Below are 19529 nucleotides of genomic sequence, written 5' to 3'. Positions count from 1 at the left end.
TAACTTTCAATTTTCTATGATTCTAACAATCAGCAAGAACATAAAGTCATTAAAATTCTTTCTAAATCATAAACCAATACCTCCCCCTAACACTATTTTGGTGTACCATTTATGTTTGGTATATCATCTGAGTTTGGTATACCATCTGAGTTGGGATGTACCAATTGAGTTAGGGGGAGGTATTGGTTTAGGATTTAGAAAGAATTTTAATGACTTTATTTTCTTGTTGATTGTTAGAATCATAGAAAATTGAAAGTTAAAAATGAAGGATTCTAAGAGATTGTTTATGAAGTTTTTTAAAATCTTGATGATTTGTTTTTTCTAATCTTGTAAAATCTTTCTATTTGATGAAAGAGTTTTCATGACTTTTGTTATGAAGGAAATGGTATAAAATCCTAAACCAATAACATAAAATTTGAATTCATTAACAATCCAAGATTTTTTTGTTTTACTTGAATAACATAAAACTTTTAATGACTTTATAAAACTCTTAATCCAATAACACTAGATTTATCAAGATTTTAGATAACTTTTTACAAATCCACAACCAATAACACCAAATTTTTAAAGAGTTTTTAAAAGTCTTGATTGAATAACAACATATTTTACCTAACTTTTAAAGTCATTAAAATTCTTTCTAAATCCTAAACCAATACCTCCCCTTAGTATATTATTTTGGTTTGGTACACCATCTAGGATAAATATTTTTTTACAACCTTAAAAAAAATTTTCCTGTGTTTTTGTTATTTTTGGAAAATAAAATTTTTATGGTTTATTCAATACAAAACTTAAAGCGCGGTATTTTTAAAATTAATATTAAAGTGTCAGTTAATATTAGAAACTAACCATTAAATTATAAACACTAACCCTACTCCTAAAACCTATATCCTAAATTTAAAATTGTCATCCCAAACCAAACAAAATAATTTTACGTCCTTCAAAACAATTTTTTGTGTTTGTGGTATTTTTGGAAAAAACAAATTTTGTGATTTTTTGAGAAAAAAAACTTAAAATATGGTATTTTAAAGATTAATATCAAGTGTAGATTAATATTAGAAACTAACCATTGAATCATAAATACTAAACCCTACCCCTAAAGACTATACTCTAAATTTAAAATTGTAAACCCAAACATAACAAAATAAATTATAAATCCTTAGAAACAATTTTTTGTGTTTTTGATATTTTTAGAAAATAAAACTTATATGTGTTTTTGGAAAATAATAATTAAAATGTGGTATTTTAATAAAAACTTAAATTGTGTTATTTTGAGAAATTTCTATAATTATTTGGTAGAAATTAATAATAAAATCAAGTTAAAAAGTTAAAGAGAAAGAAAAAAAAATATAATTGTACAAATATTTTTTTGCGGGATATTTATGTTTGTACAAAAGGTTAAAAAAGTCATTTACTAAAATGTTTTTCTAAAAAAAAGTTGTAGTAGAGAAGAGAGAGAAAAATGCCTATATTATTTACAGATGTATTTTATAGAATGCTTACATTACAAATTATTATAGAAGAAAGTGTTTGCTTCTCTAATTAAGTCTTAAAAGAAGGTCTATAACCATAATAATAAGGGTATAATTTTGAGCTGGCCTGTTCTAAAGGTAACAACATACTTGGTTTGCGTATCATTTACTCAGATCACACAGTTTATGACATAAACCCAAATCTTTTTCACTCTGCATAAACACAGAGGAGTGAGAACAAGTGGATAGAGTAAGGAAGAGCCACGTTGCAACACAAAACCATGCAAATATGCAATCTTCAGTTTCTGTTTCCTCGACGCGTGTCACTTTCTTTCCTTGTGTTATTCTCCAACTTTGTCTTGTCTACACACAAGTTTTTGGCTCTCTTTCTCTCTCCGTCTCTGGTCCTTATTATCTCCTCTCTACTTTGCTACTGAATCTGCCATGAGTTCTTTGCTTTAATTCAAAGTTGCCGCAACCGAAAGAGGTTTGTTTCTTTTATTCTTTAATTACTCGGTTTTCATCTGTTTACATTATAGTGGTGTAAGACGAAGCATTTTTTTAAATTTGTTTCTTTTTTTTTTTCTAAAGATGAAGAAACTGTGGAGTTTGATATACTGTTTATCGAATGTGCTTGCATGAAGTTTTTTTTGGTCTGCATGCATGTTGTGTTTTCCTCCAAATATGTTTTGAGTCCAACAAATGATTTATGGCAGAATTAAAGACAGAACCATGAGTCGAACAATGGAGGAGTATCATCAGTCTAATGAGAGTGAAGACAACAAAGGAAGTTGGATTTGGAGTAAGGCGGTAAGCGTTGGGAAGAAGGTTCTGACAGCTGGTGTTGTAGTGTCTTCAGCTCCACTTCTTGTTCCTTCACTTTTTGTCGCCTCTACCATCGCCTTCCTCTCCTCTGTTCCTTTTTGTCTCTTCTTAGCTAACTATGCTTGTACTCAAAAAGTAATGAGTAGTCTTCTTCCTGATACTGAAGAAACTGGTGGAGTTGACAAGGATGATGAATCTGGATTTGATGAGTACAGCAAGATTGGTCACCGTGAAGGCCGCCCTGCCGGAGCTGGTGAGGCTGCACTTTTCATGGCTGCAGATGAATCGATTCCCATTGGGGTTGAGGAAGATGAGGAGATGGAGAAAGAGTCAACGAGTTTGCTAGAGAAAATTAGGGATGAGGGTAGAACTGATAAAGAAACCTCTGAGAAAGATTTACAAGAAGATAAAAAGTCCGGAAATGCCAAGTCTGAGGAGGTTCAAGACCAGCCTGAAAAATCTGAGACTGGACGTGAAGGTTATTTGTTTAATTAAGATCACTGTATAAAATTTTAATTTGTGTGAAATAGTTTACTGATGATATTCATGCTTTTTGCAGGGGAACTTGGGGCCACAAAAACTGAAACTTCTACGGGCAAGGATGATGAGGAAACATCTTCCAATGAGGTTTATACTTAATCTTATCATGTTGTGAATTAGTAGCTGAATGATAACATCTAAAAATATCCCCTGCCTCTAGTTAGGTACTACTGGATAACTCCATGCTCAGTTTATAACTAGTTGCTTGCCCCACATTTGTAATCTATTGGTCAATAGCTATTAATTTTCACTGTCACATATATATTTTTGTAGTTATAATTCTTTCTGTGGTGGTTAGAACCTCTATTTTATTTAAGTCAGTGAGGGGATGTCAGTATCCTCATGGTTCTAGTCATTTGTGTTCATCTCTGTTACAATCCCTCGTTGATTAGTACCCAATGGTTCTGGATAACTGACTGAAATTATTGTAACATCATTCTCTGATCTCTTGACTAATTGGTTCAGCCGATAGACCAAGCTAGTGGGGCACATGGAACAGGGGAAGAGAAACGAAAAAACACAACTAAGAAAAAGAAGAAAACCGGGCGAGCAGGTAACCGGTTTCTAAAATGTCATGTTCTGGGTTGTTTAGTTTGGAGGGCATGCAGACTATCCCTTCGTTCATTGCGAAATCTTACGTTGTGCCATTAGCTAGACGTGGTTTAGAATGTTTTGGTGAGAGGTGCCTTGAATCTGCTCTTGACATGATGTATTTTCGAACGTGATGCTGTTTTAATAGAGTCCATTGTCTAGTTAGGCATGTTGTAGTAACATTTTGAACCCAAATCATTAAAATAGTGGCGGGGGATCCAAATGAATTTTCATTCTTCCTCCCAAGGTTGAGCTACTAAGAAAATGGATCTGATTGTTGATAAAATGTTCTGCATTGATTTCGATTTTAAAGCTAGTGTCAAAGTGATCCAAATATGTATGGTTTTGGATTTGCAGGTGTATAGTGAAGTTCAAATATGGGAGAAGATGGAGGCGTTGAGGAAGGTGGTCGGATACAGTGTTACACGGAGTGCCTCATATGCAGAGGAGCTTCAAGCTCTCTATGTCTTCACTGGCGTGGTGGAGCCTCGTCGCTCAAGTTTAAACCAGTTGGACACTCATGATATTGCACATGTTAGTCTTAGACTTCGCTTCCTCATGTCTGCTATCGGAATAATCTAGTTTGATGGTGTGTTTGTGTAGTAGGTTCAGGACTCATAAAGTCTCAAACAAGTGGTGTACTAAATCTCAACTTTGTATGTACTTTTGTTGCGACTTTTCGGATCTACTTTTCTTAGTTTTGAATGTTTTCTAGTATCCACCAATTGAATTTACACATATACACTATTGCTAACCTACAAGGTTATTAACTATTGAAAATTGAACACTCCCGCGGGAGATCCTAAAAACCTCCTAAGTGGTTGTACCACTATGTGTGTGTAATTGTGCTCTGCATAGTATTCAAATACTTACAACAAAGGTTGCACAAGTAAAGGTGGAGAGGATCAGTAATGGTCCTTCCTGCGACTGACAAGATCGCTAACCTGCTCATTCTCATCTTCACACTGTTCCAGCAGAGGCTTGTACGCTGGATTGTGATCCACTACTACTCGTAGAATTTTTGCAGCTTCATCACTCTCCCCTTCTTTGTACAAAGCGCTGCAATAGCAAAAGCTTTTCGTTTTCACATTGCACAGGATTCAGTAGTATATATGCTTCTCTATCTATTTCATTAAAACTCTCTATTGTGACAGTCCTATTCTGCTGTAAAAGGAGTACCTTGAAAGAAGCAGCAATGCCTCAAAGTAATGCTCTTTGCTTTTAGGATCACCAGGTTCTTTCAGGTTTGCTACTCTTTCCAAGTGTGTGATTCCGCTTTTCATTTTTCCCTGCCAGTTACACCAAATTTCAACTTCCGACCAAATTCACCAGTATACAAAAACGTTCACAAAATCAATTTTGTTAGGTGACGTAAAGTGCAGAACAAAAAATAACAATAGTAGTATCTTAAGCGAAAATTAGAACTACGCAATTGACATCCGATTCAGGACCTGTCCTGAGGCCCTTTCATAACAGTCGTTTTCAAAAATGATGAGCGGTCATACCTGTTGTACATATGCAGCACCAGCCCACTGAGATGCAAGCATTAAAAGTTCAACATCCTCAGCGTCAGATGGAGCCCCATCAAGCAGCTGAGAGAAAAACAAAAGAATTGTGCTGCTGCTTAATAAAGAGTCTCAAGCTCTTAATCTTACTACACATTCAATAAGCAGAAAGAACCAACTAGATATGTTGGCAGGACAAGAAGAAATAAATAAGTTGGTAAGTGTAAACGTACAGAAAAAGTGAGTGATCGATACTGAACCACCGAATCCAATTTGACCTCAAGAGTACAGAAAGGAAAGACTAATAGGTAGGAAGTCAGGAAAGTGTAAAGGACCGGAAATTCTAACCTTGGAAATAGCAAGCTCCAAATAATGAGTAGCTTCTGCCAACTGCGTCTTCTGCAATAAAGCCTGCCCCATGAGAACCAAACCTCTTACATATCCAGGATCCTTTTCAAGAGCTAATCTGAAAAGAACAATTACAGATGCAGTGAACATGGCTAGTGCATGAAGGTAAAGAATAGTAGAGGATCAGAAAGATAGTCTTTGGAAATACACACCGCAGCAATTGAATGGATGTTTCTTTATCACCTTTTGACAAGACCTGAACTGATAGCTGACACCAAATCCATTTAAGAAAAATTTAAACATACAGGTAGGCATGATCAGTAGGTATACATTGTCCAGCTACTTACAGAAAGAAGTTCTTCTGGTGTTAGCGTCTGTAGAGAAAGGGTCTGCTCTTGTGAGTCGGAGTCCACATACTTGATCACAGACCCGCTGATCTCCATAGAGTGCCCAACGCTTGGAGAGGCTCCCTGACCCAGTAAACCAAGTTTTGCTCCTACTGTAGGGTGCTTGAGAGATAATTGCTGCAGAGTTGAGAATTCTCGGTGAGGAATTTACACATTTTAACAACCTCAACCCGAAGTCAATTCTCTATGAGTCACCAGTACAGTTGGTAGCACAGTTTTCTTTTCACTATGAATCTCTTAAATCAAAAAGTAGTGAACCCACTACGACACTGTCTTTTAACATATCTCATCAACATAGTTGCATCGATTCTGCAGAGACGAACAAACTATCTGTCTACATTAACATTTTAGTTTGGTGTTTAATCTTCAGTTGCAGAAACAACATACAAGCACGAGAAGTTTTCTTCAATTGAATTTAATTAAAAGCTAACTACCAGCATTCCTCATTCTTCAATACTTGGAAGAGAAAACAAGGAATCGCATCTTCCACTGCGAATTCCGAGATAAGACAAGGGAGCATACCTGAAATATATTTACTGAGCTGTTGGTTACCCAATAGACAAGACTTCCCTGACAAAGAAAAGGAAATAAAAGCTTTGATTAAAAAAAAAGTTGGTTCAGAAAAACAGAAGCATTAGTTCTGATTCCATAGACATAAAACTCAGCAGCAGTTTCAAGAGACGCAAAAAATGAAGGACAATTCAGAGTCTCTAGAAAAAAAAGATAAATGTAAGAAAATACATAGATGGAATAAACTGACCAAGAGGAGTAGAGTCAGAATAATCACATGACTAAATAAACAGGACAAACTAACCCAAAAAAGGTAACCAAGAACACGATTAAAGACAAGAAATAAAAAAGAACGTATGGAAATTGGTAGAGATATAACCAAAAGTCTGAAGGATGAATATTTAGGCAAGAATACGACGGCCGACAGATTTCTAGAGTAAATTATAAATAGTGCGGAAAGAGATGGACAAAATGACTTACCTGTGGAATAGCATAGCCAACAAAAAACAAAGGAACACTCAAGATCTCCAGATATAACTTGTAATACTACAAACACAAAAACAAGTAACATCACTAACTATACCAATGGTCCAATACATCTTCATGGTAAACAAGAATTCGTGCTCCAAGCACATAAAACAAAATTGTGTAAGATGTAAGTAACCAAGGCAGCAAATAAGATGTCTTCAACTCACTCTCATAAGCAACCCAGTCAAGCCGGTAGTTTGACGAATTGTGGGAGAATCAAAAGAAATCTGGAAAAGAATCGAAAGTTAGAAGTACACATATATAATAATGTAACGTACAATTTGAATACACTATGGTTACAATTATGCAGAACAAACATATTCTAAAGAGTAGAAGGATTAGTATTGATCCATCAACACATATTTAAATAACCAAGTAATCACAAGAACCTGTATGTTAATGTAATGGAAGCCAGCAATTAAAATTGGAAACACTGGTCCGAAAGAGCCGCCAGGAAGATCACTTAAATTCTGGAACCACAAGACACCACCCTGCAAAGATAAGACAGCAGGTCAGTCGCAGAAGCAACATCAGGGAATATTAAGGGACAGATTCAGGTCAGATATGCTCGATCCCAGTCTTAAGATCTAGCTTCCATATGAGGGTCTACGTACAACAAAAAAAACTAAGACAGACACCATCAAGAGTTTTTCTACTATCATATGGACTTTTAAACTCGATAACACTGATGAGAATCTTTAGATTATAAAAACATACACTACGAGCCAACTCACTACTATTCAAAGCTAGCCTGTGTTAGAAAACCAAGCTTCTTTTCCCCTAAGTAAGCGAAGTACGTTCTAGTTCGCTGTCGTACATATTTCCCTCCTGGTCTCCTTCTCCACAATTACAATGCTCTAAGAAAACTGGTACTAAAAATAAAAATTTCTGCATACCAATGAAAGCTGTTGTTCCATACGTTTAAAGCAAAACTTGAGTATTTGAATTGACTCAGCATTAGAAAAAAAGGAGCAATGGCATAAAAAAAAGTGTAGTTCGATCAGAAACAAAATGCCAGGGAAACTGCTAGTGTACCACCTGACAAGCTAGCAGATTTTTAATGCAGCATCGTGACTATAAAAATCATACTTATGCAGTCTCAACTTACAGAATCAAACCCAGGATGACCATCCAATGACATCTTCCGGATGCTAGCCATCAACAAGAAAAAGCATGGGAGCTGCAGATTGTGAAAGCCAATAGGTAAGTGGGAATGAATATGATCGGAAAGCATTAACTATTTATTAAAAGTTTCAACATAGAAAAGACCATATCATTTATGAAGAAAGGCAGGGATCAAGTACCATGAAAGAGTTTCATATAAGGTGGTATCAAACAGATATACAAGTATGTACAATATGGATTTTTGCTGCGAAAAAAGTCTAACTCTAACTGTAAAGAAGAAGCTCATTTCAATTATGGCGATTAGATCTAACAAAGAAGCTGCATAGGACTTCAACCAACCACGCAAATTAAAACCACAAGGGGTCGAAAACATACTTTAGAGAAGAAAGTACAAAGGAAAATGGCAAAAAAAAAATGAACTGGCAAATGGGTCAGGTGATGAGAACCCAAGACAAAAGAATTCAAAGGTTGGGCTTTTCTTACAGAAATTTCATATTTCATGCAAATAGTTACTAGTTCAATCTCAAAACTTTTTCTGTAGAGATGTATAATTTAAAAATCATCCACCACTCTCATTGGAAAACATACAAAGAGAAGTAAAACGAATAGAAAGCTTATATATCCAAGTGAAACAGAGTGTCTAACAAAGATGACCACACGAGAACCGAAGATAAAAAGTATAAAACACGAGTGTTCTAGGTAAGTATTTGGTATTGTGACCAACACATAGTGTAGAAAACATCACAAAGGAAGAATATTTGTAACCTGGACAGATAAGTATGGGAAGAACCACAAAAAGGAGGGGCACCCAATAGCTCGGCTTTCTTTAAGGAAATGAGAAAACTGATCAATAGATGCTCTTAATGTTGGATTCGCCGGGATCGGCATAGGCACTGTGAGTAAATGAAACATTAGGGACTAGTTACTTCATCAACACCGCAGCCAGAAAGATGATGAATTTAAAAAAAAAGGTAAGAGAGAAATAGGAAGTATACACTGAGGTAACAACTCAGAGATGGTCTTCAGTTTCTTAAGTTGAAGAATAAGTAAAGGCAACAAAGCTAATCTAACAGCAACAGTAGAAGATGCAATAATCATCCACCAAGGCAATCCTGTGAATTGATGAAACCCGTCGAGAAAATTAACGACGGCGTGAACGGGTAGAGAAGAATCGTCGTTAGGGATGATGATTTCGTGAGACCCAATTGGAAATTCTGGGAAAGAAGAGATGAATCGGCGGTGGAGAGGGGGCAAACACGGCGGCGAGGGAGAGAACAGAGGAGGAGGATGGGAGGAGATGAAGGGTTTAAGAGAGTTGGAGAAGAACAGATTAGAGATACGGTGACGAGAGGAGGAGGAGGAGGAGGCGCGTAAACAACTCCTCCACACTGATGACATTTCCAGTTTTTTCTAAAACCCACAAGACAAGTCAACGAGCAAAGGTTTCTGAGGAAAAAAAAAAAACGAAAAAGAAGAACGAGTTACAGTATTATGAAAGTAAGCCGAGAGGCTAGCTTATTACATCAAACCGGTCTTCCATCGTTCATAAATTGACAATTCTGGTGTTTAATAATATTTTGTTTATTGATCTTGGAATTTTAGAATATTTTAGAGTATTCTTAAAAACACTTGTTAGAGTATTCAATTGATGATTTTTAAAAATCTTTTATTATTCAACTTAGATTTATGTAAAATCATTTGAAATAATTTACAATACTTTGTTATTCAATCAATGATTTATAAAACTTACTTGAAATTGAAATCTACTGTTATTTAAAATATCATAATTTTCTTTTTAAACTAATACTTTGAATGATTCTAGGAGATTTTGATTTGTTTTTTAATTGAAAATACTTTCCCTCAAAATCATACCCTTTGAAGTAGAATTTTATAGGATTTCATCAGAAAAAGAAAATTGTATTTACTGGGAAATCAAAACTGAAACGGAAACAGTCTCACCTCGTCACGTCTTCTAGCTCTTCCCCAATCCTCCGCTCCAATCCCACCACCAGCGAATGTCTTCTATCTCTTCCCCCACTCCTCCGCTCCAATCCCACCACCGGCGAATTTGATTGCGTCCTCTCTCGTTAAAAATAATATTTATGTAGTGATAGATTTAACATTAAACCAAAATTTTTTTTTTGTTGTGATGGGTTATGGGATGTGGTAAGTCCGAAAAAAGCTGTGTAGCTTGTACTTCAGGTAAACAATTTTTTTTGAATCATTAATACATTTGTTAGTAGTAGTATGTCTTAATGTTTATGTATAAACAAAGCGTATACAAAGAGACTTTTTTTATATTGGGTTGAACACAAAATGTGTATATAGTTTACAACAGGGCCGTTCCGTTTCAGCATAAACAATCGAAAAAACACAGTTTTCTGTCTGGACATTTAAACGGAAACAGTGGCACAGAGTGGTTTAAGGGTTTTCGTGATCTTCTCAACAGCGGTTTAAGAGATGTGGAATAGGATATTTGAATGCAACTATCATCTCCACCATGAACCATTGCAACCATTGAAAACAAACAGAGAGCACAAAAAAACGAACATGTTAAAACAAAACAAAACATATCAAATCAAAATCTTTTCTAAGACCAAAGTTCAAGATCTGTTTTGTACTACTTGAGGATAAGGAGCTTACCTGAAACTTGTCAAGAAAGTATAATGCAAGAGACGACAAGTCACTGATCAAACCAAAACCTTCAACTTCTGATCCATAGTAAGCATTGAAGTCAATAAAGAGATATAAAAAGCTCCCTGTAAGTAAACAATGCCAATAAAAAATAAAAATAAAAAGATGAATAAATGAGGTAGTAATAGCTTCGAACATAGAAGGAGAATTAGTTGAGGTTCAAAGATCTTAACACCTTCGACATCACCTAAGCTTTTAACCAAGAAATCTCCTCTTTCTCTATAAGCTTTAACCATCTCTGCAACTGTTACTCCTCCAGCTTTGCCTAACTCAAGTATAAAACAAATGGAACAGATGAAATAGTAAGAGAGAGGGACAAAGTCACAGAGAATGTTGTAGAGAAGATAGCAAACGGTCTGCTACTAGAGCAATGCGTACAAAGAACAATACCTCCATCATTTACTTTTTTTTTTTTTTGTTACAAAGTATCCTAAAATCTCCCAGAATCTAATAATAAAATCCCTCCAAATCACAAGTATTTTTTAAAAAAGATGTAAAAATTCTAACAAATAACCAAGAATCTTCCAAAAGCTTAATCAAATCTTGTAAAATCTTAAAATATTCAAATCCCACCAAATCCCTTAAAATACAAGTTCAATACCCCTAGTTTTGCTCAAAAAAAAAAATGTTTTCACTTATGCAACTAAAGATTTTTAGATATTTTAAGCATCTCATGTTTTTGTTATTTTGGAATGTCTTAATTTAGGGATTTGTGCCAAAAAAAAAATTCAAATCGCCATTTTTTCAATTTTATATTCTAACATCCAAAAATACATATCAATTTCGCGAATCAAAAATAATACACAAATAAATTATCGGTATTACTGTTAAATTTGTAAATTGTTGATAAAAGAAGTCCAAATCCACATTCCAAATTCGAAAATATAATATATGTGACCATAGAAACATTTAGAATATAGGTGTAAATGTTATATATAGAGTATTATTTTGACTTCATAAGATTAATCTGCATTTAAGAATTTAGTTGAAATATATAATTAGTCAACCCAAAAACTTTTTCTCTTGGGCACGAATATCGAAGCTTTCTCCTCACTAAAGATTTCCGACGCCGGCGCAGCTCTAGTTCGCCGGCGTCGGACCACCTCCTTCACTGCACTTGTTATTTTCGTTTCTCCTTCTTCCAATCCTCTTGTTATGTCTTTTTCCCCTTCTTTAAATCTGGTTTCAACTTTACTTAAACCTACAAGCTTTGGAATCTCAATTACCTGCGAAAAAGAAGGATCTGGATTCCGGTGAATCCCCTTTTTCCCTCTATGTTGGTATCAACCCCGATGGCGGAAGCAAAGAGCAAAGATCTCTTTGTTTTCAAAACCGGTTTCCTCCATGGGATCCTTCCCCCATCCGCATCCCATCATCATAACCTTACTCTGTTGTTGTCCCATTCACCGGAGATGTGGAGCTCCCTGCAATTCTCGAAACCATCTCTGGCCAGCCGCCACACCACCAATTCACCATGGCCACCCAAGCCGTTTCTAGGGTTGGAGTTAACAGGCCTTGGATCCTCTTTCGGCCCACTAACATCACCTAAGTTCAAGCCCATGAGGTACTCTGTTTTTAAACTTACGCTCAGCCTTATATCGATGTCATTGAGTTGGAAGTGCGAGATTTATTCTGGAACCTTAGTCCAAAGCGAGTCCTCTAGTATTGTATCGATTTATCCACTATTTAGGCTGCTTGGGTTGTTGCTCCTTGATTATAATGATGAATTTGGTTTGAAGAATAATGGCATTATGACCCCGTCTCCAAGGAGCGAAGGTTACAAAAAATTCCTCAATCTTTCATCCCCGCTCCACCGAGCTTCTGAACTTAATCAAGTGCTATTGCATATCATATGGAACTCACATTTTTGTGGAAGTACGACATTATTGTTTCCTCTCCAAGGAGAAGAGATTACCGAAACCTTCCTATCTTTCCCACCGCTGGTTTTACAGATACTTCAGAGGTACGTCTACTACATTGGCATGTGTAAAGCTCAAGTTAGGTTTGGTAGAGAATGTATGCTCTGTTTCTAATCTTGGTGGGCATCCAAGCTTGTTGTGCGAAAGATTTCTTGTCCTGGTAGAGTCTGGGGAATTTTTCTTGTACGATAATGGATTTTCAAGCTCAAATCCTTTAGTTCCGCTCATACCTGCTTGGTCAAGTCTAGGTCTTCTCGGTACTAGTATGTTGTGTTCGTTAGAGTGGCTTGAATATTATTTGTTGTATCGAGGCAAGTTGAGTATTTTTGCTTGGATGGTGTCAATGTTGAGTCCTACTATGGAATCTGATCCATCAGTCCCATTGTCCCCAACGCATGCACCCTCTGTTCAACCGCCATTAGTGTGTAAGCTCGGGGTTTCTCTTCTTCTACAATGCATTCTCGGCTACAAGCTTTGTGTGGGACTCCTTAAGGGCTTCATGTGAGGGAGGACCCACCTGCTTTGTTACAACATTGCATTTACCTTTTACGAGTCTTGGTAGCTTCACCATCTGTTAGGAGAGTTGTGCCAGAATCTGTAGCAATCCTTGATCAAGTGATCTTGAATTTTCTCCTGTTGGCGAGAACCATATCCCTCAGTTCCCTATCGTACCTCTTTTCTCAAAGCTTTGATGCATATTTTGTAAGAGCTATTGTTGATCACTTGCTGATCAAGGAAGTTGCGGAGCATGTCTCCAAAGGCACTTCCACCATGGTTCCAACAGATCTTTCAAGCCTTGCTAGCCTTCCAAAATCTCATGGAACCAATATCTATCTATGCTTTGTAATCATGTTAACCCTTTAAGTTTCACTTTGTATGAATTCTCCTCTTTGAGGCTTTAACTTTAATGAAAACTTGTTTGACAAAAAAAAAAATTCATCTGCATTTTTGGAAGCTGGATGGTAAAGTTGTAAAAATGGCAACTTATAAAATTTATAACTAATATTTATTTTTGGAAATATCATTGTATCACCTATATAATATTACGGAAGTACATAATTTTTTTTTTGTAGACTTTATAATTTTAATATGTTAGTTACAGAATAGATTATAGATTAAATATAAATTGGTTACAAAAAAATTATAGATTAATTGGTCAATTTGTGGACTATATAAATACATTTAAGAATATCCCAAAGAATCCTCTTAAAGAGAATATCTCAATGATTTATACATTTACAAAAATAAAATCTTCATTATTTCATATATTGTTACACCAATATATATTGTTGGACATAAAAATATACTGTTAGGCATAAAAATGAATAAAATTTTGGCAATTAATCATACTTAATCAATTAATCACACTTAATCGTGATTTCCGAAATTTTATTGTACAGTTGAAAATAAAATCTTACCTAACACCCTTCCAAACTTTTAATATAAATCATTCAGATCTCCATTCACCAAAATACATTGCTCATATTCATACAAAAAAAAATCTGACAATCGTTTCTCAGTTTACAATGCTAAATCGAGTTGTTCAATCTATAAAATATTTAAGCTTTAGTAATATTATTCTTTTAAAAAATATCTATTCAACTAAAATTTTGACAGAGTAACGGGTCAAAATTTGAATATTAAAATTCAATTTCATATATTTCTTTTGTTAAATTTTATAATTTTATATACTATAATAAACTTTTAAAATAATTTAATTTGAAATATTTTAAAATAGTTTAATTTGATATTTTTAAGAATATCTTAAATATATGATAGATCAAAAAGTTAAAAATTATAAACACTTTAATTTGATTTGTTATAGCACGGATAAATAATATGTCACTATAATATGAAAGAATTTCAAGAAATATGATTTTTTTGCTAGAGCACGGGTTGAAATTTTAAGAAACATGATTTTGCGGATTAAAGTTTAGAATAATGTTGTTTGGTAGGCTTTCTTGATCAAGATGATTTTGACAAACATATGTTACATATTTAATCCTAAAATTAATATGCGGTATACTACGGGTTAAGTCATAGAATTAACAATCAAAATTCAATATATAATTTTAAACACTAAACAAATCAAATTAAAATTAACAAACAAAAATTAATTTTTTTTCTCACACAACTTAACTCGCGGTATGCCAAGGGTAAAAGTCTAGATCGACTATAATATATCTTACAAAATAGATGTTATTTTCATAAGTCATATTTATCATATGATTTCATGGCATAGTGTTCCATTCAAAAATAAAAAAAAAACTTTAAAAACAAATAAAATAATGACATATAAGATGTTTTGAATAAAATTACAAAATAAACAAAAGAAATTTTAACCCGTGTTCTAGCACGGGTCATACTTTAGTTATATCTATTTTGGTAATCTGTTTGGTTCTCCGTTGGTCTCATATTTATTTCGAACAATACAATTAGCCCTGTGCATTCGGGTACACGTTTGGGTTTAGATCGGATATTTCGGATTTTCGGGTATTTCGGTAAAAGGGTCCTAAACCCATTCCGGTATTTTTTTATGTTCAGATCGGATTTCGGATAAACACCCATCAGATTCGGGTTGGGTTCGGGTTTTATCCAATACCCGATATATACTTCAGATTTGGGTTTGGTTTTGATTATTTACATCTTAAACTTAACAAAATACTCGAATTCAATCCGAATTTCAAATATATCCAAATTTAAATCTCTCCGACTCTGATATTAAAGGTGAAGAAAAGGTATGGCAACATGTTTCTTGTTGAAAATGTTCTATTTGTTTTGCATTTTTTCTTCTTTGTGTTTTTTAATATGTAAAAACAATATTTTAGTATCTAGAGTTCATGAGTATAGAATTAAAAAATGCAATTAAGTCTCTACAAAATAAGTAAAATCTCTCATATCTAAATTTATAAAAAAAAAAATAAAGTTGGACATAGTAATATATATATACGGGATGTTTTAGAATTAGTCCAAGATATTAAAGTGGCTAAATGGTTAGAATGCTCCCATTAAATGTTTTAGGTGATGGGTTCGAATTTCACTATTGACTACTTTGCACTATATTTATACATGTTCGGGTTAATTCAGGTACTCGTTCGGATATCGGATAATATCCGATTTGGTTTGGGTATCCGATCTCAATAATTCCTAGACCCATTCTGGTATTTTAAAATTTTGGATACGGGTTTGGGTTGGGTTTTCGGATCGGATTCGGATCAGATTTTTGGGTCGGGTATTTTGCCCAGACCTAAATACAATTAGGAAAATTTTAAGAATTTTTTAGATTTTTTTATTATTAGGTTTGGTTGGGATTCTAAAGGCTTAGGGTTCGAATGGTAACCGCGGATTTAGTAGTTTGGGACAAACAATTTGATAGTGCGGTACGGTTCAACTGCGGTACGTGCGAGACAAATATATTTGCGGGACAAGTGCAGTTACTCCAAAATAAGCAGTACAAAATAATGTTTGACTGGTGAAACAATTTGCGGTACGGATTTCATATTATTTTATTAATAACTAGTATAATTATATATTTTCATTTTTTGTATTCTAAACAAATTTTAATTTCTAAATTTTAAATATCAAAATTTATTTATAAATAAAAATCTGAAACGAAAAATAATTTAAAACGGAAGTAGTAAATAAGTATTTAATAATTAATGTAGCTCTAAATTATTTTTTATTGGTAGAATGTAGTTCTAAATTTTTGGAAGTCTTTTTGTTTATAAAGAAAAATTTGGTATACTTATAAATTAAAAATATCTTAGCTGAGCTAAAATAAAAATAAAAACCATAAATTATAGAATACATTTAGCATAGATTCATTATTAAAATATGTGTTGAATATTTAACTTTCTTTTGCTAATCAAAAATTAAAAATAAAATAAAATATGTTGGCACTGCGGAATTTGACACAAACCGCTGGATAATAGATAGAGAACCAAAAAAGTGCGGCCCATGAGTTTATTTCTAAATCGCAAACAGCTTCTTCTTTTATTTCTTAGAAAAACGCAAATGACATCATATTTTGTGATTGGTTAACAAAATACTTTTCAGTAAAGGAACTTTGAAATCCGCAAATTTTGTGTCACCATTCAAGACTTTAGTTTAACTTTTTTGTTTAACCTTTTCATAAAACCATAATATATATTATTGTTACAAAAGTCACTATTTTACCTGTAGAGATAAAAATAGAATCTATTGTAATAAAAAAATATATTTTATGTGTTTTCACTACAAATACGAATGTATCCGCTTAGTTGTATGTTGTAACTTACGATTGAATCGCAAGAGAAATCAAAATTAAATTCCAATTTTTAAAACACAACCAGATCCCAAGTCAAATAAGAACTAAGTTTTATTTTCTTTTTTAAATCATTTTCTACTGTTATATTTATTATATTTGTCTACTGATATATTTATGATATATGTATAATTTAAATAAAATAATATTTATTATAAAATAAATATGATTATCCACGATAAGTGTTTTCCATTTCAATGATACATAATTTCCTACTAGTCCTGGCAGATTAACCGAAATTTCGATTCCGGTTCGGTTAGAGGGTAATAACCGAATGGTTAGTTGTTTCAGATATCCATAGATATCGGTTAGTAACCAAACTGATTTCTATTCGGTTATCCGAATATACCTGAATCGAAGCAAACTCATATAAAAACAGTTGTTGTTGGGGTTCGAACAACAGATCTCTCGGCCCTGAAGGAGTGAATGCAGCCACTACACCAGTAAGACATTTTAGTTGAGTAGGTGTATTTTTCAATTAATAAGGGAACAACATTTAAACTAAAAAAAGAAAACCGGAACTGAACCAATATCATATAAATTTAAATCAAAATATTAAAATATTTTCAATTTTGTAAAAATATTATCACATTTTTATTCAAATTTAACAATTTTTAAAAAAGATATATTATTTTGGATACCTGAACCGAAATAGTAAATTATCCGAATGGATTCTAAAATCATATATTCGAAATACCCGGAACCGAATGGATATATCCGGAACCGAACTGAATACCTGAACGCCCAAAACTATCTCCTACATACAATATACGTTCTTACCGTGTAACACTTATTCACCACTTGTCATTAGTACATATATACTTGTCTTTGTCTTTTTATGTAGTGTATGAGTCATCATGTTCTCTTCCTCATTATAAGTAAGAGTTATCCGTAAGAGATTTGCAAACAGTTTTTTTTGAAAATTTAGTCGAAAGTATCATAATATATTAAAAACTTTTTAATTCTACCACGTTAAAAAAACATCTTTCCTGTTCTACAACACAAGTTATTGAAAAGTCGAAAACATCCTTGAGTTTATGAGCAAAAATTTGAAATTAATAGTGTTCTTTTATGACACGTCAGACACATAAAATGATAGTGACAACATTAACATTTAATATAAGTTTGATTTTTGGCAACATAAATGAGCATTAATTGTTTGTACTAGGCAGACAAATGATATGACAAGATTAGTGTTGTTAAATCTTGTCCAATAAGTAGAAGTTGGAACTTGTCCAACTGGTAAGCACATTGACTAGTAGACAAGTTATAAAATAACAAGTTGTAAAATAAACTTTTCAAATTAAGAGAAGTTGTTGTCGAAGAGGTTATGAACATTATTTTGCTAGAAACATGTCCATTGGTTAATAAATAAATAAGTTGTCTAAAAAAACAATTTTGGATAGTTTCAAACTTGTCCACTATACGAAATTGTTCTCAAACCAGCCTTGTGATATATATATTAATTGTGAATAATATCTATCTCAAAAACAATAATTATATTCTACATAATTTTGTTCACCAACCCTAAAATAGTATATTGTAGACCAATAAATAGTGTTGCATGGAAACTTTTTTTGAGCTTTGTTTCCTATTTTCGAAACCTTTTCGAAACGGAAATTCGTAGAAATACGGAGACAAGTCATTGAAACATGATTCAGAGAAATCTCTTTTCAGAAACTTGAGAAAATATTAAAATATGGTATAGAAAAAAATAATGTTTTACAAAATAGTATTCTCACTTCTTCTCTCTTGATTATCTCAAAATTCACAACTCTTTACCTAGTAGTTTTATAAGAATTGCATCTTTTTACCAATTTTTGGATTCGGTTCCTCTTTGCACAAAAAAAAAGGATTTGGTTCCTCTATAAAAGTCCTAAGAGCATGTCCGGTGGCGATTCTTATAGAGTTGCTTTCTGGTCCAAAAAAAAAAAAAAAAAAAGACTCAATATTCTCAGAATCGTTTCTCAGACGAGCATGGAAGAACCCTTAGAGAAACGGTATGTGGAAACTTCTGGTTGGATGTTGTTAAAATATAAAAGACAATTTTTTTTCCTTCTTTTCTTCTTTTCTTTTCCCGACTCTCTCTCTCTTTCCTCCCTCGACGAACAGATGAATTCGGATTTCACCCACCGTCTCTCTCTTTCTCGCATCACAACGACTGCTTCCGATCTGTTCAATTGATCATCTTCTTCTTTGGTCTCTCTTCTTCTTTCTTGGGTTGTTGTTCATCGCTTTCGAGCTTTTCAATTGATCAGCTTCTTCACCGTTTCCTTCGTGTGTATTTGGTTTCTCCTGGAGCCTTTCGACATTCTTCATTATTCTCTTTTGGTGTTGCTCACACGATTTAGGTACCTCATCTGAAGTCTTATTTGGTTTCCCTTATCGTAATGAGAAAGCTATTAAATAGTTTTGGATTGCTTTGTTGCAGGATTTTACTTTGTCTATTATGTTTTTTCTTTGTTTAGTTGAAATTAAGAGTTAGATTGTGGAATTGTATGATGTGGTCTGTGTTAGGCTTAAAGAGTGGAAAGCTAGAATTTTTTGGGTTGGATCTGGTTAATGCAATTAGGTTTTGTTGCTTGTTGATTGGAACTTGGTCTCTGTTAATGTTCAAAATTAGTTTTGTTGCTTGGCAGCACCCAACCGTCGCGATTTTAGTATATTCGGCTAAGAAATTGGATCTGTGAAAAACTCACTTTCTACCCTCGATTCAAATTGAATGATAAAAAAGAAATTGCTGTGCTTCGAACTTGAGACATGGA

At 33.7% G+C, this 19529-nt stretch overlaps 2 protein-coding genes across 3 annotated transcripts; one reads left to right on the top strand and one right to left on the bottom strand.

Moving 5' to 3' along the window:
* The first annotated feature begins 1696 nt into the window (after nt 1-1696).
* LOC104701107 (uncharacterized) lies at nt 1697-4142 on the top strand. Of its 2 annotated transcripts, XM_010416747.3 has the most exons (5): nt 1697-1956; nt 2186-2772; nt 2854-2921; nt 3300-3387; nt 3783-4142. In XM_010416747.3, the coding sequence occupies exons 2-5, from the start codon at nt 2202-2204 to the stop codon at nt 3788-3790; spliced, it is 735 nt and encodes a 244-aa protein (XP_010415049.1). In that variant the 5' UTR covers nt 1697-1956; nt 2186-2201; the 3' UTR covers nt 3791-4142. The 2 variants fall into 2 exon arrangements, with proteins under 2 accessions (XP_010415049.1, XP_010415048.1); XM_010416746.3 differs by lacking the exon at nt 3300-3387 and having other exon boundaries at nt 1817-1956.
* LOC104701109 (ALBINO3-like protein 2, chloroplastic) lies at nt 4090-9440 on the bottom strand. The gene is made up of 13 exons (XM_010416748.3): nt 8844-9440; nt 8614-8741; nt 7832-7903; nt 7113-7214; nt 6891-6950; nt 6676-6741; nt 6208-6255; nt 5626-5802; nt 5491-5546; nt 5279-5396; nt 4931-5017; nt 4605-4714; nt 4090-4484 (listed from the first exon to the last, which is right to left on the bottom strand). The coding sequence occupies exons 1-13, from the start codon at nt 9244-9246 to the stop codon at nt 4331-4333; spliced, it is 1581 nt and encodes a 526-aa protein (XP_010415050.1). The 5' UTR covers nt 9247-9440; the 3' UTR covers nt 4090-4330.
* Nucleotides 9441-19529: the final 10089 nt, after the last annotated feature.

The sequence above is a fragment of the Camelina sativa genome, chromosome 7 (genome assembly GCF_030686135.1).
Source record: "Camelina sativa cultivar CO46 ecotype springtype chromosome 7, ASM3068613v1".
NCBI classification, from domain to species: domain Eukaryota; kingdom Viridiplantae; phylum Streptophyta; class Magnoliopsida; order Brassicales; family Brassicaceae; genus Camelina; species Camelina sativa.
The sequence above is the reverse complement of the archived record's forward strand: the minus strand, read 5'-3'. Positions and strand labels throughout refer to the sequence as shown.